We start from the raw sequence: 25929 nt of genomic DNA, 5'->3' as shown, positions 1-25929 counted from the left end.
AACACATCTTCTCTTTGTAAGATTACAGTATAGGTCTTTCCTGGACAGGCTTTCCAGGTACCATTTTTCTGTTATATTCTTGTTGCTGGTACCTTTGTTGCACATGCAGTTATCAGAAGAGGCAAGTGTTCTTTGCCATTATACCGGCTCAGAATCCCTGTTTGCAACTTTGAGCATTCAATAAATTCATTTATTTTAGTTATAAACTGCTCTTGGAAAACAAACCAAAATAATGCCTTTCTTAAAAGTATGAAAAAAAAGTGGAATCCCGGAAGTGGCTATTATTTATAAATCAGACAACTGTCATGACCCAGGTGCAGGTACCATCCAGTGGGCACTCACCTCCTAAGTAGTCAGCGTCCTCATAATCATGGCTCATGTTAATTGAGCTCTTACTATATATCTGTACTTTATATGCACTTTGGTTATTTTAAATGATTCAAAAGATAGATACTTTTACTGGTCCCTTTTGCAACTAAGGAAACTGAAGAACAAAAAGGGTAGTTTGTTAGAAGTAACGCAGGGCACTACAGGGCAGAACCAGCGTTAAAATGCATGTGTGATTAACTCTAGGGTTCCTGCTCATAGTCAAATAGTTTAATGTGTCTGGGAAAAGAAACAAATAACATAAAACTTCATTGACTGGTCTCAAGTCAAAATCTCGATCCCAAACCTCATGGAGGTCCTCAGCAATTCCTGGAACCCTCCTACATTACTCTTGCCAATTTCCTCTCACATTCTTCTTAAGGGGCCATTCCATACTTTCTCCTTCCTCCTCAAACCCTCCTCAGACTTAGCTTATAGGCCTGTCTTCTTCCTTTTCTTGTCTTTCTCTCCTCCCTGTTTTCCTCCTTTCTTCTCTTCCTTTCTTTCTTTCTTTCTTTCTTTCTTTCTTTCTTTCTTTCTTTCTTTCTTTTTTAATCAGTAAATCACCTTGCTTCGTATTTCACTTAGAAAAGAGCAGCCGAGGAGAAGGTTTTCATTTTTCCACCGTGAAAATGACCTGCCTGCATACATCTGCTCACACATGTTCTGGTGCTTGGACTCTTCCCATGTCTGTCTAAATTTTGCCCTCCACTTGCCACTTCCGTGTGTGATCCCGCCTGCTTTGGTCAGTGTTATTCAGTGACCATCTCTCCTGTAATGCCAAATCTTACTTCTTCCCAGTTGTTCCCTTCAGTCTATAAATATGCCTTAATAGCTTTAAACAAACAAGCAATCCCACTATGTAACTACCATGTTTCCCTCCAGCTGACTCCCCACTTCTCTACCCCTTTTATAGCATAACTTCTCAAAAGTGTGATTTCATATTACTTTCTTCTTTTCTTTACCTCCTGTGATAACTTGAATCCACTCCAATTAGATTTATTCCCTGCTACACCACTGAAATCACTCTTGTCACTATTGACTGTATGATATAGACCCATTGGTCAATTCTCTAGCAGCTTATTGGATCCCCTGGCAGACTTTGATAGAGATAACAGCTCTGGTCATAGTTTTACCTTTTCCTAAATCTAGGCACCTGGTGAGTTATTTAACCTCTCTTAAACTCAGTTTCCTCATGTTTAAAATTGGGATGATAATCTTATCCTGCATACTCTTGGAGTGTTAGTGACTACTAAATGATACTCTGGGGAGGGAAGCACGTTAACAACGAGCCACAAATGGTATATAAAACAATACCATTGCCACTAATTGTTACTTATATAGCTGCTGGATTCCTGAAAATCATTTAAAAGGTGAGTGTTCTTATGATTATGGGGAGAACTAGGTGTAAACCTTTGATTGTCAGCATTGCTCTGTAAGGGAGATTGGAAAACCTGTGTGGACGGCAATTGTAGTTCTTGCTGAAGAATTCTGTTTTCCAAATGGAGGCAATGCAACGTCAGTTTCTGATAAAGTTCATAAATGGCAAGCTATAAAGAACCCCCATCTTATATCATTTTCCATCAAAGAAGAATGAAATACAACTAATCTCTTTATTGCTGCCAATTTAATTGAATTTTCCTTGGCCCTCTGTAATTTCTAAGAAATGGAAAGGTTAGATTGCTCTGTTAGTTAATGTACCATTAAAGATATTTAATTGTCTTAATCACAGATCATGGAAGGGTGTGAGCAATTAACATGAAGCAATTTCACACCCTAATTAATGTCACATGGAATCCCTTTGGAACTGTAGAAGAATTTTAAGTGCTGGTTCAGAAGCACTGTATTGCCAAAGGAATGCAGCCAGTATGCTGTAAATATTTATTATAAAGAGTTAAGAGACACTGTGAACACAAAGATCTATATCTTCATTTAGAAGGAGATCAGAAGCAATGTATGTGTGCAGGAGAGGGAGAGATATGGAAGAAGGATGTAGCAGGGGGGGAGGTAGGAGGGTTTCATTAAAGACTAAATTCCAAGCCAGGAAAATGCTGCTTTGAATGAGTTACACTGGTTTGGGGCAAGAAGGTGTCACAGGCTGGCAGAGATCCAAAACTCAAAGATGGAGAGAGAGGGAGAGAGAGAGAATTGCAGTTATTCGCTGAAATTAAAACAATCAGGGATATCAGCAGCAGGTATTTTTTTTGCTCTGTTTTTGTCTTTCAGTATGGTTGGGTCCAAAAGAGGATTCTGGGAAACAAACCATTTAGTTTTCTTTCCAGTCAATTGAAATAAAAATATCAAAATCAATTTGCCATTAGTATCCTCCCAATTAGAGCTCTAAAACATTAGGACTCTTGATTTGTTCAGTTCTTTGGTATCTCACTATATGATTTTTGAAGAGATTATTTTCCCTCCAAATTTTGATTTTCATTGTCTCAAATTCCTTAATGAATACCACACCTCACAGCATTTCTCCAGGACATAACCCAATAACACAATGTCCAGTTTCCAAGGGAAAATGAAAAATGCACTTTGGATTGATCTGACAGATTTGGGTTATCCAACTTTCTTACAAAGTCTTATCTTCGTATTATTCCTATGAAACAGATGACATTTATAATCAACTTCATCTCCAGAGATTACTGAGGTCAAAGAGAGAACATTATTTTCTCAGAATTACTTAGCAAATTATTGGCAAAACTTTTATCAGAAGAATTAGACATTTATTTATCCTTGATTAATTGATTTGTATGAGGTTACTTCTTCTCAATGTCAATTTAGTGCGATAATTGGTGTTAGCTCTTACTCCATATAATATTTAACTCAGCACTAGAATACAGCCATCTTAATAGCAGTAGGAAATGGCAAAATGTAACATGTTTAATATATGCAATTTCATGGTGTCAGAGTGACAATTTACTCTATGTTAGAGTAGGCTTAGTCCAATATGTTGATCACAATAATCTGAATAAGTTTAAATAATTGCCTATGGCCAGACCTGATCAAAATGCGCCTAGAATCACCGAATTCAGTTTCGAACACTAAGTCTTAGTCCTGGTTGCCATCATAATCACTTGGACAATAAAACCAGAACACTCTGGAGGTCTGGCCTGAGAATTTGTAGCTCCAAATAGTTCGGATCCTGATGTTTGGTAAACACCGCTCAATGTTACACTCCTAGCATTTAAATCCGATTCCACTAGCTTAAATCAACACTTACAACAAGAAAAATGGATAATTTATACCTGTGTGTGTGTGTCTTGTCTCCCCACTGGAAAACATATAGTTGGAAATTAGCAAATGTTACTTGTTTAGAGTTTAATATTTCTGTAGCAATGACTCTCAACTGATATTTACTAATTTTACTGTAGAAACATATTTCTCCCCCCAGGATTAAGTTCTTGAAGCTTAAGTCTTTGGAAAGTGCACACATTCTTTTCAGGAGGAAGGAACTAGATTCTGAATACCCAACCACCTGCAGGAGCTAAGTAATGAACTTCTTGGAGGAGGGAGGAGAAAAGGAGGAGACTCTATCTTGTTCTTTGTCGAAGAGTATTTGGCTGCTGTATCTAAAGCTAAAGGGGGAGTTACCACCAAGACAATTTAAATCTGGGGGAGTTACTTACCTGTGGTGTGAACAATGCTCTGAAAGGGCAAAACTGGGAATCATGAATCCTGTGCTGTTGTGTTAAATTCTAGGGGAGGGGACCCATGCAAGTAAAGGTTGACATGCAAGTGTACATAGTAATGGGTTTAAATATCAAGTCCATCCATCTGTCTGAATAGATGCCCTTGCAACCCTTCATTAACACCACCTGTGTTCTAAACCCAGGATGGAAAGTGAGACTGGGATGGGAAAGGGGCTGGTGGGTAATTATTATCTTATAATCAGTGCAGGACTTAAAGATCCTGGAACTGGCAGAGTTTAATTTTGGGAATCCCGACATTCAAAATTATATCATCATCAAGATTGGGGAAAAGACAGAGCTATTTGAAAAACAAAACAAACCTTCTCTGGCTTTCCCTCTGTAAGTGGTTAATTCCCTGCCCCTAGGAAGGGAGACACTTACAGTCCACAGTCAGTACTGGACTCTGTTGGTAACACTACAGTGGTGGCTTTACAGATTTATAAAAACTCCTTTAAAAACTAAAGATAACTGACAACCTTTCCAGTTAGCCAGCAATATGGCCAACCTCTTATAAAGCCATCATTTTCTTTCTTTTCTGAAAGTGTCTTCTAGTTATGTGCTTTATAATTGTCCTATGGAAAAAAATATTACCTAATACTTTCTTTACAATGAGTAGGGCTAGAATGTCTTTCATCCTAGTCCTTTTAGAAAAAAGTTACAAATTATCCATTATGGGAATAGCTCATAAAACTGTACTTTATTCATTTAATAATTTGATAAAGGAAATGTGTTTAGAAGCATTTTATTTATAAATCCTAAAGTAGGCTACATGAAGAAACATGATTTTACAATAAAGTGCTTATAAAGAATGCACAGAATGTCACTGTCAAAGAACTTTAGGAATTATCTGCTCCATATTTTTCTTTTGCAGAGTAGGAAATGAAGCCTGTTAAAATTCGTCAAAAAAGAAGTGATGTCTTCTTAATCCTTTCTTGCCTAGTTTTAACATGGCATTCCCATAACTATCTTATCTGATTACCTACCACTATGGATTTATCTTGGCATATCATATACACCTGTCTCCATTTTGCATGGTTTAGAGCTAGCTTACTACTCAAGTTGTATCATGGTATAACATGTCTGCTTTGCTATCACTGACTTTTCCAATTATTAGCATATCCACAGGCTTACTTCAGATTGAAGGGCAATATAGGGTAGCGGGTAGGTGTATAGGCTTTGGCAGCAGGCTACCTAAACTGCAATCCCAGTTCTGTATTTATCTAGTCCTGTGATTGGCCAGGGCGTACTTACTTACTTAATTACTTTAAATATTGGTCTCTTCATCTATAAGATGAAGGTAATAACATAAGGCTGCTGTGAGGTTTAATGAAGGTAACATAAGCAACCTGCCTAGTAAACAGTAAACTGTATATAGATGCAGTAAGACTAGTAATAGTAATAGTAGTAGTGGTAGCATGAGTAGTTTTGGGGATCCTAGTGAGGAGAAAGCAGCTCTCGCTGCATAGCAGAATAATGCCTAAAAAAACCTCAAGTGCACATTTCTTTGATACTAATAGTGATTATATAATTACATCATTTGATAACATAAGGCATAGCTACATGGAGAATCACTGGGAATTTGTTCATGTTTTTGCATTATAATAATGGTATCGAAGTGCAAACAAGGTGTGGGAGAACTGAGGAATTTCATGGGTCTGTTAACAATATAAGAACATGAATGTCTCCATGAATCTGAACAGGCTTTTATTTCTAAGGAGTGACCAAGCATATGCTAGATTTAAAAAGGAGAGAAGCATATAGGAGACATTTATTCAAAAGCATTTGCTAGGGTCTTATTATGCTACGTTGAGGTTACATTTCAGACTTCAGACTGTAAGCAGTTTCACTAGTCTTCACAGAGATTAAGCACGTGCTGGAGTCAGAATGCCTTGGCTTGGATTCTGCCTCTACCACTAACAAGCTGCTTGACATGGGACAAATTACTCAATGTCTCTGTGCTTCATTTTCCACGTTTGTCAAATGGGGATAATATTAGAATCCACTTCATAGAAATGGAATGAAAAATAAAAGGGGATAACTGAGACATGTTTAGCACAATACCTGTATGGAGTAAGCATTTATAGAACTGTTAACTAATTTGTTCAAAAAAGTGAACCTTGCTCTCAAAGACAAAAGGCAAAGACATTTCTAAGGAATTAAAAGGTCTTTGTTCTGAAACAATTGCATTCTTGTTTTCATCTTTGGAAGTGATTCTTATCATATCCCATATACTCCAACACCTAAGCTTTCATTGCCACCATCTAAAGAGACCTTGGAAACAAATCCAAGGATTAGTGAATCTGATTTAGAATGGACTTTCTTTTCCCCCTTAGAGCAAAAGGAAAATCATTCTAAAACATCAATAAATAAGAAAAAATAAAAACAAAACGATGAGCCAAACACTGTCAATAAGCAAATTAGGAAATCAGGGCTGTTCTAAAGTTAAGATGATGCCGGTTAAAGCAGAGGCTCTTCCGTCCCAGTCCCATTCTGCTGTTCTCTCAAAAGAACTGGACGTTTATTTGGCATGTAGCCATCCAGCAGAAACAGTACATTCCTGGGCTTCCCTGCACCTAAGTGAGACCACCTGACTGGCCTGCAGTCCCTGGGATTTAAGTCTGCTACGGCGGCTAATGGGGAGCTTCTTGAAGAGAACGCAGGCACTGGGTTTGCTTCCGTCTTCCTCATCCCTGCTTCTTCCCTCTGACTGGAATGAGGATTCTGGTTGGATCATGGGGGTAAGAGTAGAACCAGGGCCATTGTGTGGTTGTGTTGGTAGCGCAGGGCGCACTTGCACAACAAGCTAGGGAGAGAGGCACTCAGACGGACATAGCTGAGGTCCCTAACAACTGGGGAGCCACGGAACAGGCCCTGGATGGCAGGTTTCTTGATTTGGTTGGTGAGAATAAAACTTTGTATGATTAAGCTGCTCTTAACATGGGTTTCGTATTGTACATAACCGAATCTAATTCTAACGTAAACAATTAGGAATGTCTAGAGGTCCCTTCCTACATTTGTACTGAAATGCAGCAATAAATATAGAATTGAGGCAGCCCTGGGACTAAGGATGTAGTCAATGACTCCATTACTCTTGGAAATGTGTACATGGTCACACAGTCTGAAGAAGCTTGACTAGCCAAAGTGCAAATAGCATTCATGATTAGGAGGGTAGGTTAGAGATGTGTTTTCTTCTTTTTGGGGGTCAGTGTGAAAAGCACTTCCATAAAAAGAGCGAACAAAACATGTGGATTTTTCCTTTCCTGTACACTTTCCTGAATTTTCCAAAAATTGTTAATGAGCATGTGCTACTTTTGTTTCAACCACAACAAAATCTATTTAAATGTGCAAATAAAAATGATGCAACAGAGAGGATGTAGGTAGGGGAATGGGTGGGATAGATAAAGGGTATTAAGAGTACATTTATCCTGATGAGCACTGAGAAATGTATAGAATTGTTGAATCATTATATTGTACAGCTGGAATGAACATAACATGTATATTATATTTATGTATAACATATGATGTTAATTATGCTCCAATAAAAAATGATGCAAACGTGTTAATAGTTTATTCACACTGCACCTGGAGTGTTTTTGTCTGCTTGATCTCCACCTCTCATCTCTAGTGGTCTGAACCTGGCCTCACCTTAAAATTACATTTAAATAATCAACTTTTCAATATCTTTTTTTTTTTTTTTTGTGGAAGTGATAGCTCTTTCCTTAAATCCCAATATCATTTCCAGCAACATGAAATACATCACTTTTTACGTTATACTGTTGCCATTAATACACATATCTCATATCTCTAAGAATATTACAAGATTATCTGGAGCATATATAATTCTTTGTCTTCATACTTACCTATTCATTTGTTCATTTGTGTGTTCACTTATTAATTGACAACAGATTATTGAATGTCTCTTTATGATATGCAAGATAATATACAAGCAACAATGATATATGAGGAAAAAATAAAACTTGTTCTGCACATTAAAAAAACGATCAAGCCATGGATAAGAGGAGACAGTGTGGCAAACAGGTAAATTTAATACAATATGATCAGTTCTAGGGGAGAGGATTGTATACAAGGATAAGGTGACAGAATATTTAATTCTACTTGAAGAGAGTCAGGCCCCCACAGAAGTAGTGACTCTTGGATTCGTTCGTTACAAAGACTAATCGGCATACTCAGGCATGTGAGTGGATGGACTTTGTGGGGAGAGGAGGGCCAAAGAACTACATATGTCCCCAAATCACGAAAATAGATTACAAGAAGGAAAGTTCGGCTTTGTGTGGTTAAAAGCACAGGGTGTGAAGGGAGTTTTGAGAGGCACTAGGAACTTCGAATGTCACATTTCCCCCAAGTGTTTCCAACACAGTGTTGACTGAACAAATGTTTGTTGACTGGCTGTTTGTTTCTGTAGTGTGCAGCAGGCGCTGTGACACTACACTGGTGGACCTGACATGCCTTGTAGATATTTAGGGGACAGAAAGCCTGGCTATGTCACAGAATTTTAATGTGCTGCCTCCATCGCCTCATTTCCACAGACAAGGAAGCTGAACTAATCTTTTAAGTGATTATAATGTGACTTTCAGAAACGAAGGTTATCAGTAAATGTCTCGGTTATTGCTATCTTCTTAGCCAGTCTTAAAGAGCTTGAATGAACACAGCAAAAGTGATTACCCCAATGGTATATTCTCATCTTCCATAAGGAACAAGTCGTCCAAAATGGGTTTCCTTAACATAAAATTATTTATTCCACCAATCAACCTTAAATAAGTGAATACTGTATTAAATGATCATGAGAGGGGAGGTTATAGGCTGGATTGAGAAGGATAAAATTGAATACTGTAAATATTTATTGATCACTGTAAATAGCATACTATTTTTTTTCCTTAGAAAATACAAAGAAAAATTAATACACCATATTGTTAGATTTGCTCACAAAGATGTATAGATTAGGATATAAACATGTCTCTAAAGGCTTTTTGCAAACTTTAAAGCACTACAATAGCATGGTTGGCTTTTCAAGAGTGTAGCTTGAGGAATTAAATTATTGTGTTCAACAGAGAAGGAAATTACATTCCAAATGGTAACAAGCAATATTTTTCTACTTTCAGGAATTTTCTAGCTTCTGTATTCAAGCAGTTGTTTTAATACGTGCTAAGTATTTGTAATAGAATTTTTTTTTTTTTTGGTCTCTTTAAGGAAGAGGTACTACTCTGTTTTCTGAAACTTTGTTTTGCTCTGTTGCATTCTAAGTAAACCCCACCAAGCAAGGGACAAGGAGCAAAACTGGCATCAACACACAGAAATCAGGGCCTAAAAAGAAAAGAAGTCCATTTCATACCTTCAATAGGTTTTGGTACAAAATGTGATGAGGGCTTGGTTTTCTTCACTCTGTTTCCCTTCATAATTTGACCTTCTTTATTGAGTCCCAGAAACCATGCTCGGCCTGATTCTTGCTGACGGTACAGTGTGGAAGAATAAATCACATAGTAGTTTTCAAATACAGATTCCTTAAATTTGCATTCTGGAGTGAAAACATCCTGAAAAAAAAATATAAAAGAGAGAAAGGATTTAAAAGTGAACTGGCAAAAGCTTAAATGCAATGAACTTGAAATATAGGTCCTGTATTAAGAACAAAACAGAGGCAATTGCACACAGTTTCCAGTAGCACTTGGTTACAAAGATTCATCATACAAAATCAAGAAGCAAGATTTCCTTGCTAAACAAACCTCACTTCACAGAACACAACCATTAGGCTTGAATCACTTATCAGGCTAACATTACTCAAGGCTGTGCCCAGGTTTGGTCCCAGTAAAATATTTTGTAAATTTAAGAGACTGACCGATGTTTTTGAAGGGACCAGCTCATATGTACATGGATCTATTATGCAGTCAAAGTTTGTTCCATAAAATCACAGGTATATCACCTCTTTGCCTATTGTCAGTAACTTTTCATTTAATCTTTTCACATTTTTTAAACTTAATAATCAAAATTTCAGATAACACACCCAAGGATAAGTAGTAGAAAAAATATTACTACTACATTGTGTGATCTTCAATGAAACATAGAATAAGAGTTTTAATTCAGGAAGGAAGCTTAAAAATCCTCTATTTCAACCTCATCGTTGGTAAGTAAGATAACCAAAAGGTTATCTGATTAATTCAAAGTTACACACACACACACACACACACCCCCCACACACATGACTGCATCAGTGCCAGAACTCACATTTCATGCTTCACAATCACTGCCTCTCAAGACCACCTTTCCTGCCTGAGTCTTACTTAGTGACTTACAATGAGATTTTATAATCAATACAATGAAATCAAATCCTAACATGTCAAATGGACAAAATATATTTCATGGAACGAAGAAATACCTCCCCTTCTAAGATAAGCAGAAGAAAAACAAATGTGATGACATCTTCTTCGACTACATGTAAATAAGAATTCTATATGTGAAACACATTCAGAATTGTCACTACTGTCTTCACAATGTACTGGAAAAATTTCTTCCTCGTAAGCTTTATGTGTAAGGCCCCAATGGTTTAATGCATTACACCTGCAGTTAAGTTACTGAGGAATATGCGGGACTAACGCTGGGTGAAAACATGTCCTTCTAGGTGATACTCACAGACTAGTCCCCTGGATTCACTTGCAGAAAGCTACAGTGATGCATCGATGGATGTTGGTGAAGGCCTTCAGTGATAAAAAGACACTGCTTAAGAGGCTCTCTTGGTTTTAAATGGTTCTAAAATTATAGAGCAAGAAAATGAGACTGAAATGATGGGAAGGGGAATGGAAAGGCGATTGTCAACATTATACACACACATATATATAATACAGATGATATATGTTATTGTTATATATTGATAATAAGTATATACGTATCTATCTATACTATATTTATAATAACAATATAATGCCATAGGAAACTCTCAATTTTAAGTAAATCTAGTGGCTAAAGAATCAGAAAAATAAAAGACTCTGCAATATAACTTCATATCTGCTCTCAAGGCTGTAATAAAAAAATGGATCATAAAAAGTCCTGGTGAGGCTATGAAGAAACTATCACCCTCCTATATTGTTGGTGGGAATGCGAATAATGCAGCAGCTGTGGAGAACAGTTTGGTGGTTCTGCAAAATGTTAAACATACAATTACCCTAGGAGCCAGCCATTGTACTTCTAGGTATGTACCTAGGAGAACTGGACATTCATATCTGCACAGAAATAGGTCCACAGATGTTCACGGCACATTATTCATCATGTGGAAACAATTCACACATCTATCAATGAGTGCATGGATAAATAGGATGTGGCCTCTACACACAATGGAATATTATTCAGCCACAAAAAAGAACAGAGGACTGATCCATGTGAAAACATAAATGAACCTCAAAACATTACGTCAAGTGAAAGAAGCCAGACACCCCAGGCCATATGTTGTAGGATTCCTTTATATGAAATGTCCAGAAGAGGCAAATCCAGAAACAAAAACTAGATTAGTGGCTGCCGAGAGCTCGGGGTCAGGTAAGTAAGGAGTGACTACTTTTTTTTTTTTTTTTTGGAGAGATAAAAGTATCCTGATATTAGATAGTAGTGATATTTGTACAACTTTGGGAAAAAAACAACACTGAAACATATACTTTAAAAACATGAAATTTATGGTATGTGAATTTTATCTCAATAAAAAAAGAAAGAATCAGAGAAACAAAGTGACTAGAAAAAACAAAGAAAAAATAAAACTATTGTATATTGCTTGTCTGGCAACACAAAAGTAAGTGATGGGCCTATGGGGCTCTTCTATAACCTTGTCTCAACATAATCAGGACAAAGTTTAATCATTGCCATGTAGAGGAAACAAAGTGATTCAGATTTAATTTATAAGATACTTTTAAATTCTGGTTTTCTTGTGAGAATTAGAAAATGCTAAAATTTACTGTTGATTTTACTAGCTTTTTTTTTTTTTTTACTATATATTTACTAGCTATATTTTTTTAAAAAAACAGACTAATCAAAATAATTTCACAGGTTTTGTTTCTAGACCTAGCTCAGTACTAGTCAACCCTAGATATTAAGGGACTCTTGAAAGTTTCATGACTAAATTATACATAAGGAAGGAAAATATATGGGACAAGGAATTGTATACATATATCATCATATATTGACACAACCTTTTTATTTAGAAGTATACTTCACAGACATGAAAACTCAGAGATAGATAAAATCTGCTTGGTGATAGTTTGGTGCCTTTAACAAAGTAACTGAAGGGGCCCCCCAAGGTGGCTCAGTCTGTTAAGGGCCAGACTCTTGATTTCAGCTCAGGTCATGATCTCAGGTCTGAGATAAAGCCCCATCTCCAGCTCAGTGCTGGGCATTGAGCCTGCTTAAGATTCTCTCTCTCCCTCTGGGCATGAGCATGTGCACCCCCCACCCCTCTCAAACCAAACAAAAACAAAGTAACATAACTGCTCTGAGAGTCATAGGAAGTTACAGGGAGATCCAGGCCCTGGGCTAGACCATGAGCTCCTGGCTGTTGGTTCAATACTTTTTGCAACGCCATACATTGCTTTCTACTGCATAACCAAGGCTGCATTTGATGCCAAGCTGCCAGTTTGAGACTAGCCATCATAAAACCCACTTCCATCAAAGATAATTACTACATTTTATTTTATATATGAGAAAAATAACACTTTTACTTAGTAAATAATGAGCTCTGAGGTCTCTGTTGAGTTTCACAATTGTTTAAAGTCTGCTCTTCAAACAGCAAAAATCCAGGATATCAGGAAGGGACATGAGCCAGGAATAGCATTAGGCAGGGACTGGGTCTTGAACTTCTGACCTGGCAAGGTGGACCCCAGACACAGCACCCAGGTTGTAACTGGAAAAGTCAAGTGAAGCATTCCATTTAACCTCATTCCACGGGGGTTTTGCAGAGTCAGAATTTGGAAATGAGGCAACAAATACCTGGCTAGGGCAAAACATTTCAGGTGGAAAAAAGGTCAGACGCTGAGTACAGGCACTTCTGTGGGGACATAGACAGCCTTCTAGAAATGGTGAGAGAAACCTTATGAACACTGAGCAAATTTGGACAATCATTCTAAGTGCAACCTTTCCACTATTTACATATTTTCAATACAAATACAAAGGTGGACTTCAAAGAATTTACAATATAGTTGCTATTATCCCTCTTTTTGTGTAAATGAGAAATGAAATGTCTTAAACTTAGAATAAAAAAATCAGTTTTGCTTCTGGATCCGTACCTAGTAGCAAGTGATTAAACTTCTTTGGATTTCACATGTGCAACTATAAATTGAGTTACTTTGAGAAAAGTAATATGAAGGACATGGAAACAGGTTGTAAACTTTTAGAATTTACAAAAACTCCAACTCATTATTCTTCTTAATTGTTTACTTATTGCAAGAAAAATGCATTCAATCATATAACTAGACACTCAATTTTGTGTTTTTGTCATAGAAGTTTGCATCCGCTCCAGTATCCAGGAACCTATGTTACAAGTTAAGCGTTGCCCTACATAGATTGTTCCCACTATAGCTAAAACAAATTACACATACACACATACTTTAAAAAAAATTATCTAAAGCTTTCAGCAAACATCTGGGCAATCACATATATTCAGAAGAGGATCTGAGGTTAAACAAAAGTGTGTTTGGAATGACAATAAATCTAGTGCGTAATTGAGACAAGCAGAATAAAGCCAAAGGTGATAAAACCCTAGATGACCCTAATCCAGGGCAGAGAATGAAAGCAGAGTAAATAACAAGTGTAATAAGGAGGATGTTTTCTATCTTTGAAAGACTAACCAGTAGTCATATTGCATCTCATGAAGTGTGTTTGTATCTATTATCCCAAGCAATCAGTTCATTATAGCTATACAGCCATGCTTGCAGAACTATTTGTTGATGAAACAAACATCTCCACATGTATATTATGTATGCAGATACGTGAAATGCTGTTTACTTTTCACACTGATTACTCTAGAATCTTTCCAAATCTTAAAGAAAATAAGTTAAAAAAAATCTTTCCAAATGTTAAGTTTATTCAGCTTGATCTGACCTGGATTTCAGTGGAATACAAACACGACCCTTGATAGGGTTCCGAAATTACTTTGGAGAACTCACTTTCTCAGCAGCATTTGCAACGGAAAACAAATTTTTTTGTTCTAGCGTTGTACAAGTCATTATGTGACCAATTATTTTTCATGTTTCAAATACTTTCTCACCCTGCCTTGTCCTAGAAAGTTAACAACACCCAGCGGTTCCAACCAGATGACAAGGAAAGCTGGAATACTCCTTAAGCTCAGAATCCCTTCCAGTCTCTCTCCATTTCCTGTTTCTTATCTACTTTCCGTACAGCTCCTCTCTCTGACCCCCAACCTCATAGTTCTATACTCTACTTTGATCCCTCTCCCATACGCAGCTTTCTCCTTACTCCTGTCTCTGCACTGCTATCTTGCACAGGTTCTGGTTTCTCCCCTCCAGTCTTACGGTCTGCCATTGCCCAGGATGAGGAGCCCTTCCTCCCCGACCAGCCTATAACCATGTCAGCCTTGGCCCTTCGCACCCCCATCTGAATGCCATTCTCCTTTAAATACAAACACCATGAGGAATAAGGACACGTTTGATGGCTAAAATGCTATATTTTTTTCATGGTTGACTATCACTGTCAATAGTGTGTTTATCACATATGAGTTCCCTGACATGCCCACACTTCCCAACACCAAATTGTACTTTGCTTAGGTTGTTCTATTTCTCTATCCAATGCTCTTCTCAGTCATTATAGGGAATTGTGAACTTTCCCTCACTTAGCTTCTCATAGTATTGCTTTTTTTCTTTCTTTTTTTTTTTTTTGCAGTATTTAATGCACTCTGCTTCTTGTATCATGGTATTTTTTGCTCCTATCCTAGACATTCTGAGCTTTGCTCACAAAACCCTATTACTCATCAGTGTTTATTAGGAAGTCCCGCATATTCAGCTCTCAAGTTATTCTTGTTGAATTAAATCAAAATATTCGAAGTCAAGGAAAAAGCAAAGACTGTGTGATAAGACAGAACTGAATGACAGTATTGACTCACTTTCTTTAGTTGTATGGTCTTGGACACACCATTTAATTTTGATCAATCTTTGTCTTTTCATCTATAAAGTGAGACAATAATTCTCACATCAAAAACACTGGTGAAGACACTTAAGATCTGCCCTTCTAGTAAATTGCAGGTATATAACAAAATATTGTTGACTTTAGTCACATTGTTGTACATTAGCTCTCCAAACCTATTCATCTTACCTAACTAAAATTTTATACCCCTTGAGCAACATCCCATTTCACCCTTCTAGCCCTTGGTAACCATGATTATATTCTCTGTTTTTACAAGTTTAACTATTTAAAATTTCACATTTAAGTAAGATTAAGCAGGGTCTTTTGCATTTGGTTTATTTCTCTTAGCTTAACATCCACCAGCTTCATCTATGATATTGCAAACGGTAAGATTTTCTTCTTTTTATGCTGAATAATATCTCACTGTATATTTACTAATACCATATTTTCTTTATCCATCAACCACCAACAGATACTGAAGTTGTTTCCTTATCCTCCTTATTGTGAATAATGTTAAAATGAAGATGGGAGTGTAGCTATGTCTTCAAGATCCTGATTCCATTTTTTTTGGATTTATTCCCAAGCAGGACTGGTTTTTGGACCATAAGATAGTGTTGGCACTCTCACCTCCCCCCAAAAGAAAGGAAGAAAGGAAGAAAAAGTGGTAGTTATGTGAAGTCATGTATATGTTCATTAGTTTAATTGTGATAAATATCTCACAATGTATACATATATCATATACAATCCTTAATTGTCAACTATACTTCAAAAAAGTTGGAAATAATCCACCATGGGTTGTATTCAAGCACAGCTGAAATGAAAAGATGGAAAATGCCAAGTGTTGACAAGGATGTGGAACAAGAGGACCTCTTATACATAAATCACAGGAGAATAAATTGGTAAAACCATTTTGGAAAACTCTTTGGCAGTATTTGTAAATATAAGTATATCCTATGATCCAGCAATTCTGTTCCTGGATTTATACACATATGAAACCTATCTCTCTCTCTCTATATATATATCTCCAAAAGACATATACAAGAATGGTCACGACAACACTATTTATAATGCCCCCCAAGTGGAAACAACCTAAATGACCATCAACTGAATGGATATGTCGTATACTCACACAATCATACAATACTATAGAACAGTGAGAATAAATAAAATACAACTATAAGCAATAATATGGATGATTCTCACTAACATAATGTAGAGAAAAAGAAGCCAAACAAGCAAGCAAAAATAACTGCTATACATCTTATGATTCCATTTATATAGGTCATAAGCAGGTAAAACTAATCTATTGTGATAGAACTGAGGATAGTGTTCAGGGAGGGTAGTTGCTCGAACAAAACAAGGGGAGGGACTCTGGGATGTTGGTAATGACCTATTTCTTGATCTGGGGAGCTGGTCACATGAGTATGTTTACTTTATGAAAATTAATTGAGCTCTATTATGATTTGCACACTTTTTATGTACATTACTTGATAATAAAAAACCCACAGAAAGGTAAAAAAAAAAAAGTGGCAAAGATTAAATGACAAATATTTCCCCAAACCATTGTCCTTCTTTGAAAATCAAGTTTTTCCACATAATTAGCTGGCATATCATGCATGGCAATTTTATAGCAATAACAATCACTCATTCATGGGTTGTGGACAAATTTTGCTCAAGATGAAAACATAACACTTTTGAATTACACAATTTATTCGAGAAAAAAAGTTTTCCCTCCAACTCACTTATTCTAATTCTCACTTTTTATTATAGGCCATTATATAATGCTCATACTTACATGTTTTATTTAAATAGTGCTTGTGAAACTGCTTAAGTTAAAACTAACCATTTGCAAGTTCCTATAATAATAATAATAATAAAAAGCATAAAATGAACAGACAAAAGGAGGATTATCCACAACACATGAAGAAATGCACAACAAATATTTTCATTTGCATTCTCTAAATTTCTGGCTTATTATGCACTAACAATTTTCCAAATTGTCAAACTGACCTTTGAAAAATTGGTTAACCTCTCTGGACCTCAAGTTCCTCTACTATAAACTGAAGATATGTTTACTACATATTCATGGAACTATAATGATCAAATTACGTAACACATGTACAAGCTCTTTGATACGAATAAAGACCTATACAGTTATTTGAAAGTACTTATTTCACACAGAAGACTTTGACTTCAGAACCCTGAAAGTCTCTACATTTTAGAGTGACATCACTCACAACCACTTTTGTTCCTCCTAGCTTTACTTGCAAAATGTATGCTTCCCAACTCAACTAGGAATACATGACTTGTATAATCCTGTAGAGTTAATATAATTAAATGGTAGCCTAATTACAATTTACCTTCATCCTCTTCTTTGCAGATCTCAATTTCCTCCTGACTGCTCTAGGTACAATATTCCATGGGATGAATGCACAATGAATGAATGAACACTCATTGCACTGCAGCCACTGGCCTCCTTGCTGTTTCTCAAAAACAAGCATAACCCATTTCAGGTCCCTCACAATTGAGATCCCCGGTTCTTGAAAATGTCTTCATGTAACACAGTTTGGTCTCATTTCATTCAGGTCACTGCTCAAATCTGACTATCTCAGAGAGCTTCCCTGACTACCTTACATAATTTAGCACCTCCTCCTCACTTTCTAATCCTTTACCTTGCTTTTTTTTCTCCACAAGTTAACGTTAGTTGGCATATTACATATGAATTGAGCTCTATGAAGATAAGCACCATGATTGTTAATTTCCCTCATATTCCATGTATTCCATAGTTGTTGGAATTAAAAAAAAATCTACTCTAAGTCAAAATAATTTGATGAAAAAGCTTCAAGAAACTTGGATTTTTATTCCTATGTATCTGTAATCTGTTCAAATTGGGAAGCTCACTTTCTGTCTTAGGTCACTTGATCCCCTAAGTGTAAAAGAGAACTTTGTTGAACTAGGCAATCTCAAATGTGCCTTTTGATTTAAACTTTCCATAGCCTTATCATTCATATTCAATAGTTAAATAATTTCTTGAAATTAAGGAGTCCATATAAGATATTGTTATTTTAAAAAAAACAGTGCTTACTTACTAAAATTTGTGGTAATATATTGTTTATTAGGAAAACAAAATAGAAAATGTAATCAGAGTAAATAAACTTTGCTATTGTATAAGTAGTTATGACGACTCTATGGTAGGTAAAAATTACTGACTTTTCAAACATATGCTAGATACAAGGGCCTTCTGATTTTGATTTTTTTCCTTTCCAGTTAAAAAATAAAATCTTTTTCATGTACAAAAGCACCTCCCCTATTTACTGCATTACCTTTTTATTGGGTTGTATATAAGGAAGAAAGAAACAAAAAATTTGATGATTCTTGTCACATGATTTATGTCCAAAACTCCAAAGATAGATAGTTCCTTTGGGTATAACCTTTGAATATTTGGATGTGAAGCTTCTGGTTTGCTGACTTCCTTAATGGCTTTTAGATGTATCGAATTTGAGAATCCTTGGTATATTAGCAGTTGTTCTGTCAACTGTGTTGTCAGACATAATATCAAGTCAAGCAGGAGAACTTTTGTTTCCCATCCTGACAAGAGGCAAAAAATGCTAAAATACATTATCTCAAGCGAAGCATTTTTTAAAAAACTGAGTTGCTTTGACTAGAACAAATCTAATTTTATAACTTAAAAAAACTCAGCAGATATGGAATCTTTATCTATATACTTCTGGGATAATTTTTTACTGGAAAACTACTGAGATAATTTCTCTAAAAATAAAGCTGTTTTGTTAACACATTCCTTGCAATATCTTACAAGACAACAAGGTAAATTTAAATCATCATAAAATAATGAAAACTGTGGTTTATTGGAAACAATTTTGGAGGTAGACAGACATAAAGATTCAAATTCCCAATTTTTCAACTTGGACAAGTTATTTAATTTCTCTGAAGCTCAGCTGTATTATCTATAAGTTAATACCAATCATACCTTCACTATAAGGTTGAATCAATAAGACAATAAAGGTGTGCCTAACACAGTCCTCGGCATATCACTCACTTTACTTCTAGTTACACTTTTTAGGTTATATCTGATATCACAAACAAGAAGGGTTAGCCTGAGAAAAGTCACTCTACTTACAGAATTCAAAAAATGTGTTTTCCCTATAATAGGCTAATCAAGGCAATGCTGCTTAAGGCTCAATTTGGCCATTATTTACAGAGGAACCAGATAAATCTGACTATTTCTCTTTTTTCTGATAGAGGATGTTTTTATCAATCTGAGATAAGTTATATGATTTTCAGATTCTTAACACCTCCTAATGAGGCATAATGCCACATAGTCATTTGACTTAGCCTCTAGCCCAAAGCTTACAGGGATAGAAGTGAGGTAGGAATGGGAAATTGGAGAGACCAGTGGGTAAGAAGATATATCATATTACAGATCATTATTATCAAAATTATTTCCAGAATTCTGATTATTCTAGAGACAGAGAGCAGATATTGAGGGAACAGTGTGATTCTCCATTAAAAACACCATTGTCTCCTGTGAAGCAAGCATGTACACAGTCTATAACTATGAGTTTGCACATCAAGGCAAGGACACTGTATACCCTCAGCACATTCACGAAAGAGGAAGAGTGCCTCTGGTGCCTCAGCCTCTGTTTTCCTTCCTGGGGGTAAGGATGGAAGTAGATATATTTTCAAATTACCATATTTCAATGTAACCGTTGTTATGCCTTTTGGGAAGTCATTATGAATACTCTAAAGGGCCCTGGAAATTATCAAGTAAGGTTGACAAAATATATTTACATGAATTTTTCTGATTTTTATTTACTTTTTTATTTTATTTTTTTTTAAAGATTTTATTTACTTATTCATTCGACAGAGATATAGACAGCCAGTGAGAGAGGGAACACAGCAGGGGAATGGGAGAGGAAGAAGCAGGCTCACAGCGGAAGAGCCTGATGTGGGGCTCGATCCCATAACGCTGGGATCACGCCCTGAGCTGAAGGCAGACGCTTAACCACTGTGCCACCCAGGCGCCCCTTTATTTACTTTTTTAAAGATTTTATTTATTTATTTATTTATTTATTTATTTATTTATTTATTTTATATAGAGAGATTGACAGAGAGGGAAAGAACAAGCATGGAGAGTGGCAGAGGGAGAGGGATAAACAGGTTCGCTGATGAGCAGAGAGCATGACGTGGGGCTCCATCCCAGGACCCTGGGATCATGACCTGAACCAAAGGCAGATGCTTAACCAACTGAGCCACCCAGGTGCCCCAAATTTTCCAATTTTTAAAACTCCATGTGTCAACTTTCGTGAAGTCAGAAAACCAGTCAAACTTAACTTCCTGACGTAACAATTATAAACACTGGACAAAATATGAGGCAATAGTTTCCAGGCATGTGTCAACTGAAATTGCTGGGCTTTGATCTTTGAGAGAATGAAAATATATGAGGTAAGTACTACATTGATCCTGGCTTTCTGCAAGGCATCCTTTCCAACCCTGGAATGGAGAGGCAAAGCTGAACTGCAGCACTGTGGTTATTTTGAACTGTGGAGGCAGAAATTGGAGTTTAGGACTGCTAAAGGGACTTGAATTTGTAGATCAAGGTGCCAGAGAAAAGAAACCTGATGGAATGGAGGTCAGGAGATTATATGGGAATTTCCTAAGGATCTTGGGCTTATAGATGGACTGAACAGGCTGAGGATAAGACTCCCGAAGGCCCAGCTTAAAGCAGCTACTACAGAACTGAGAGCTCAATAGAGATACAAGAAGTGGTGCAGGGCTGGTATATCCTGAACTTGCAGACAAGCCAGAAAGGAGAGACCTTGATATTTGACATTCACTGGAGACCTCAGAACAGCCACAGTTTAGAGTTAATGACCACACTGTAAATAAGGTCCCCTCACCTCCTGGATTAAAGACAGAAGCAAAATAATCAAGACCTAAACACACACACAACCACATACCCTAAAAAGATTAAGAAGATCTACTAGTTATTTATCTAAATGCCAGGAAATAAACACACAATCTTTATCAAAAGATAATACAATGCACTCTACAATATATCATACAAATGTCTAACATACAATACAAAATAATGAAACATGGATATAAGCTAGCAATAACATAACTCATAATCAGCCAATTAAGCACTCAATAAAATTGAACAAACAAACACAAAACAGAAGGTGACCCAGATGTTCAAATTAATAGACAAGGACTTTAAAATAGCTCCTATAAATGTTATAGCACTTACAGAAAAAGAACATAATGAGTAAACAAATAAAATATATCAGCAGAAAAAAAAGAAGATGATGGAAAAAAGAACCAAATGAAAATTTTAGAACTGAAAACGTCAAGGTTTGAGGGGGAAAAATTATTGGATATACTTATTAACAAACTGGAAACTGGCATATGAAAGCACCAGTGAACTTGAAGACAGATTAACTGAAATTATCCAAGCTAAAATACACAGGTAAATGAAGATTTAAACACACACACACACACACACACACACACACACACGAATCAGCAACCTGCTGACAATATCAGTCTAACCTATGTGGAGAAAAAAAAATAGAACAAAGCAGAAACAATGAATAAATAATGTTAAAATTTGTCAAATGCAGTAAAGGTCAAAATCCCTACAGACATAGATCTAAGAAGCTAAGCAAATCCCAAGCAGGATAAATACACCAAAACTATGGTCAGGTACTTTATAACCAAACTCCTGAAAAATAAAGATAAAGAAAAATAAATGAATGAAGCAGAGAAGGGAAAAGAACACATCAAGCACCAGTAAGCAGTGGAAAGGCCAAGACAATGGAATGAAGTCATTAAAGTGCTAAAAGAAAAAAACAAATTGAACCCATAATTCTATATCTAGTGCACACATCCTTCAAAATTGGTAAAGTAAAGTAAAAATATTTTTGGATAAACAAAATAAGTGAATTCACTTCCAGCAGATTTGCATTATAATAAATGCTGAAAGATGTTATTCAGGCTGAAGGGATATTATGCCAGATGGTAACTAGGTTATATAGGAAGGGATAAATAGCACTGGAAATCAAAAATATATTGACAAATATAAAAGAACATACTTTTTCTTCTTTTAATTAAAAAAACATTGCACTGAAAGGGTTCTAATGTAAATGTGTGTATATATACACGTATATATACACATATATATACATATGTATATATACGCATTATAGGAAGGACAAAGGTTTAATTGAAATGTATTTTTTATAGCTCTTATATATTATTTCAAGTATCTTAATATTAATTCTAAGTAGCCTGTCATAAAGTAAGAATCCCTGTTGTACTCTCTAGAGCAAAAACTATAAATATAATAGAAAAAAAAAAAGTAAAACTAAAACACCAATGTAGGGATTTAAATGGAACATAAAACACATTATTAAAAAGAAATAAGAAGGGAAATAGAAAAATAAAAATCAGATGAGATAAACAGAAAACAAATAACAAATGGTAGATTTAAACCCAACCATATCGATTATCACTTCCAATGTAAACAAAATAAACAGTGCAATTAAAAGGCAGAGCCTGTAAGACTGAACAAAAATGCAAAATGCAACATTATTCTGTCTGTAAGTGATATCCTTACATCTCATAGAGGTTGAAAGTAGAAGTATGGAGAAGATACACACAAGTCAAGAGTAGACATAAGAAAGTAGATATGGGTATATTAATATCAGATGAAGGATACTTTAAGATAGGAATATTGTCAGAGATAAAAGGAAACATTTCACAGCAATGCATCAGGACTTAGACACAATAATCTTACTTACATACGTGTCTAGTAATAGTATTTCAAAATATATGAGGCAAAGTGACAGAACTGAACGAAGCCAACAAATAGATCCACAACCAGAATGAGAAATTTTAATAATCTTCTCCCAATAATTGTTAGAACATGTGGCAAAACTTAATAAAGCCCTATCAAACAACCTGACCTAATTAATATTGTAGAACACTATACTGAACAAAAGCAAAATGAATATTTATATGCTAGCCCATATAAAAAGTCAAAAGACTGATATCTCACAGAGTATGTTCACTGACACCAAAATTAAATTAAAGATTAATAAAACTTAAATATCTTAAAGAGCCTTGAATATCTGGAATTAAACAACCGACTTACATAGAATCCATGGGTCAAGGAAGAAATCACAAAGGATATTAAAAACAGTTCTAGCTGAGTAATAATGAAACACAACATATCAAAATCTGCGGGATGCAGCCAAAGGAGTGCTATTAGGGAATGCAGATGAAGTTTTCATATTCTAATGCAAAAACCCACTGACCCACTTTTGGGAATTTGACCTGCAGAGAAAGAGGCATGTGAGCAAAGTGGACTATGTTCAAGATTATATTCATGGTAAAGATGCTTGAAATATCAAAACACCGGAAACAATCTAAGCGTCCTTCAATAGGGGATTAGATAAATGCTGGCATGTCCACACAATGGAATATTATACTGCCGATGAATGTGTTGCTAATGAAAGATCGCTAAAACGCATTGTTCGATAAAAGCAGCAATCTGCAAGAGTGCGCATATTCGTAAATACCACCATTTGTATTAAATATGCATGCATCCAAAATGCATGTGTACATTTGTACGCTACCATTTGTGTTAAATAGGCACACAAATGCACATATGCACAAGTAGGTATTTGCTTATATTATGTTTAGAAAGTCTCTTGAGGGATACATAGGAAACTGGTGCTGGTGTTTGTCTCCTGGGAAGAGATTTGGGTAGCTGGAGAATAGAGCTGTAAAAAATAGACTTACTTTGCTCTGTGCATGTATTACTTTTTCAAACAATACATTAAATTAAGGAGGAAAAACTGTTGGTCAACTAAAATTAACCTACTAGCTAAATATAGCTTTCAGACCTCTAATACAGAGCACAGTGGCTTTTAAAACACAGAGTAGAGCCGCTTTTAAAACGTTTCGAGTGCAGTGAAGCAGACAGGATTGCTGCAATGTTGTTGTGAGGTACTGTACACACCACAAAACTTTTTATTAGTCTAGAAGGAATGTAAGATTAAAAAAAAAAAGCAAAGAGAATGAATCCTGGTATCATGCAGGTACCCAGCAGGTGTGAGTAGATGGAGACCTGACATTCTATCCCTATTTAAAAATCTATTCCAAATGTGATAAATCTATTTCAAATGTGATAAAACTTAGCCTCTGAAATAGATAGGTAGCTACCCAGGCTCACACAACAAACAAAAGCCTCACGACTACAAGGATATACTTTAAGGTCACCTGAACCCATTTCAAGGAATGGTGTACCTCCTGTGAGAAGGTACTGAAGGAAGATCAGGGAAGCCCCCATTAAATAAACCACCCAAATGGCCCAGCTGAGTGAAGGAGAATACCCCATCTTTCATGTGAATGCCAGAATCATCTTGAGCCTTAGTGCAGGAATAGACATTAAAAAAAAAAAAATCATCATCTTTCTTTGGACTTCACTTGTTTCACTTTTCAGCTTTTCCATGATTTGGATCAATCTCAACATTCAGAAGACCCCACATTTCTCCTACAATACTATCTAAATTTCAACCAAAGCTGGCGGGAATTCGGCGGGCTTTCCAGACAATGGTGGAAATTCCCCTGTGAAAATGCAGTGAAGAGCTTTTATCGGGGTAATGTGTCACTACAGGCATGCTATTGAAATAGTCCCACTGTCCCCGGGAGAAACAACCCCAGAATTTGCTTGTGTTGCTTACTCACTGGGTTTAAATTACACTTTCATTTAAACATCTTCCTGGCCGTGATGACAAGCCTCAGTGACGGGAACATTTCTCAGTGAGGTACTCCTGTTACGGTCAATGAATGAGAAACACGGGCTGGGATACACTGTGACTACAGAACACCTGTGAGGCAGGATTGCTGTGATGTTGCTGTAAGGTATTGCACACACCATAACACCTTTTATTAGTCTAGAAGGAATGTAAGATTGAAAAAAAGAGAGAGAGAGAATGAATCCTGGTATCATACAGGTACCCAGCAGGTGTGAGTAGACAGAGACCTGACATTCTCTCCCTGGCAGGGCTAGCAAACCACATCTCACAGGTGTGTTCTGCTCAGCCTCAATCAAGCCCACACGTACAGTCACACCAGTCACTTTCATTGTGACAGCCTAATGAGTAATCTGTTAGACAAATAGTTCTGATAGAATTGAAAAGCTAGCGTTGTAGTTTTTTTATATAAACATCTTTGCTGCAATGCACCTTGCTGTGACAATGAGCCTTCAGAAGGAGAATTCAAAGTAAACACATTCACCACTAAAGAGCAGTCAAGAGTGAGGGGCCTGGTTCACTGAATGCTTTTCTCTAAAGTCCAAGGTTATTGAATGTAATTTACCTCTGTCATGTTTCGAGTGTACTGTCGGTCAGACAGAGAGATGATAAGCACACTTGTTGGATTTAATGGAAGGTAGTAAAAGCAAAGGAAATTCCTAAGTTGTGTCCTTACGATGAACATAGAATCCTTGAAATTTAAAGCTGCAAATATCTAGTCTGACTGTCCATTTCACAGATGAAGAAATCAAGGCCTCCATGGGGCGCCTGGGTGGCTCAGTCGTTAAGCATCTGCCTTTGGCTCAGGGCCTGATCCCAGGGTCCTGGGATCGAGCCCCACTTCGAGCCCCACATCGAGCTCCCTGCTCTGCTGAGAGCCTGCTTCTTCCTCTCCCACTCTCCCTGCT

At 36.4% G+C, this 25929-nt stretch overlaps 1 protein-coding gene across 3 annotated transcripts in view; it reads right to left on the bottom strand.

Annotated features, from left to right (window-relative positions):
* The window catches only part of FGF12 (fibroblast growth factor 12), a 563174-nt gene that overhangs the window by 13884 nt on the left and 523361 nt on the right, over window positions 1–25929 (bottom strand). For all 3 annotated transcript variants that reach the window (XM_034661117.1, XM_034661110.1, XM_002927247.4), the window contains one exon: window positions 9409–9607. In XM_034661117.1, the coding sequence (XP_034517008.1) occupies window positions 9409–9607 (199 nt within the window). The remainder of the gene's footprint in view (window positions 1–9408; window positions 9608–25929) is intronic.

Source organism: Ailuropoda melanoleuca, chromosome 1, assembly GCF_002007445.2.
Source record: "Ailuropoda melanoleuca isolate Jingjing chromosome 1, ASM200744v2, whole genome shotgun sequence".
Taxonomy (NCBI): Eukaryota; Metazoa; Chordata; class Mammalia; order Carnivora; family Ursidae; genus Ailuropoda; species Ailuropoda melanoleuca.
Note: the sequence above shows the minus strand (reverse complement) of the source record. Positions and strands in the feature narration are given on the sequence as shown.